The sequence below is a fragment of the Cyprinodon variegatus genome, unplaced genomic scaffold (genome assembly GCF_000732505.1).
Source record: "Cyprinodon variegatus isolate N-32 unplaced genomic scaffold, C_variegatus-1.0 Scaffold775, whole genome shotgun sequence".
NCBI lineage: Eukaryota > Metazoa > Chordata > Actinopteri > Cyprinodontiformes > Cyprinodontidae > Cyprinodon > Cyprinodon variegatus.
The window spans coordinates 108,129-109,494 of record NW_015151228.1 but is presented as its reverse complement, the minus strand read 5'-3'; the positions used below and the strand labels follow the sequence as shown (position 1 = coordinate 109,494).

At 47.2% G+C, this 1,366-nt stretch overlaps 1 protein-coding gene across 1 annotated transcript in view; it reads left to right on the top strand.

Annotated features, from left to right (window-relative positions):
- glmn (glomulin, FKBP associated protein) overlaps window positions 1-1,366 on the top strand; it is an 8,859-nt gene that overhangs the window by 3,287 nt on the left and 4,206 nt on the right. The window contains exon 6 of the mRNA XM_015396081.1: window positions 385-445. Within this exon, the coding sequence (XP_015251567.1) occupies window positions 385-445 (61 nt within the window). The remainder of the gene's footprint in view (window positions 1-384; window positions 446-1,366) is intronic.

The following is a 1,366-nucleotide window of genomic DNA, read 5'->3' as shown; positions in this document are numbered from 1 at the left end:
CTTTTGTTTTAGAACTGAGGAATCCAGGCTGCAGAAAGGATTGGTGAGTCTGATTTTTATTTGTTGATGTTTTATTTGCGTATTTTTCAGACTTTCGTCGTTCAATAGGCTTGAGGAGTTTTTGTTTGGGCGGCCGCCTCCGTCTCATTAGACCTCAGGACTCAGTTCATCCTCCTGCTGTTTACCTGCATGTTTCGATCATCTTTATTTTATTTTTTACATTTTTAAATTCTTTTATTTTTCATAAAGGCTGGTTTATGCTCAGAAACCAGGTCGTCTGCATGTGTTGTTGATATGCTCCGCCCCCTCTGCAGACAGGAGGTCTGTGATTGGTCAGTTCTACATCCGCTCTAAACTCTGCATATATTTGGTCCCTAATGGCAGAAACTCTGACTGTAGCGGCGTCCACAGCGCCTTGCTCACCTCGGACTCTATCCCAGACACGGTGCAGGACGCTAGTTTGTAGCTCTGGACGACAGCCAGTCTTTGGGGGACGCTCACGGGTGAACTGTGTGTCATCCGGCGTTGGATGAGGGATTGTAGATGGCGAACAAGCTCGTCAAACCGACAAACGCTGCCCACAATCCTAGCTAGTTCCTGATTGGCCCTCTGGCGTTGTGGCGTGGAATAACCTAGCATAGACCACGCTTCGATACTGGGCAGAAATAATAAAATATTGCGTCATACCTGCAACAAGCTAACTGCGACACACTGCTGGGGGAGGATAGCCAGTCCGTAACGCTCAGTCATTAGTCTGTGTAGACAGTAACAGTTCCCCACATCATAATTCCACCACCACCGTGTTATAGAGGTGATTGGCTGTAAGGGATGGAGATGTATCTCCATAATCAATCAACTTTATTGTCAATTACTATTTACAAACCGTTCATCCCGATACATCGCATAGATTGGGTTGGGGGGGCTGAGAGGCTGTTTTACTGAGGCCATGTTTGCCGCAAAACGCTGCCTGTGGCGCATTCTTACGGCGTGCCAGGTTCCCACTGGTTACCTGGCTGCCCAGGTGGTTCCCTATAGCGCTGCCTTTATCTCTGTGGAAAGATAGGAGCCACATTGGGGAGGAAGAGGGGAAAAAAACAACATATTTCGCAGTTTAACCTTGATAGTTTGAGATATAAAAAAAAACTCAGCACAAGAAAAGCACATGTAACACGAGACATTTCAGCAGAGGGTCACATTGGAGGCGGAGTCACATGAAGTCAATCTGACATTTGAGACATTAGCTGTGTGTGAATGATGATGGCGGTCAGTTTGTCCGTGAACGCCGTCCGCAGGCCATCGTCCTTGATAAGATGGAAGTTTATCAACAGTCACTGAGCGCGTCCAGAGATGCTTCGTGGTTAGGGGG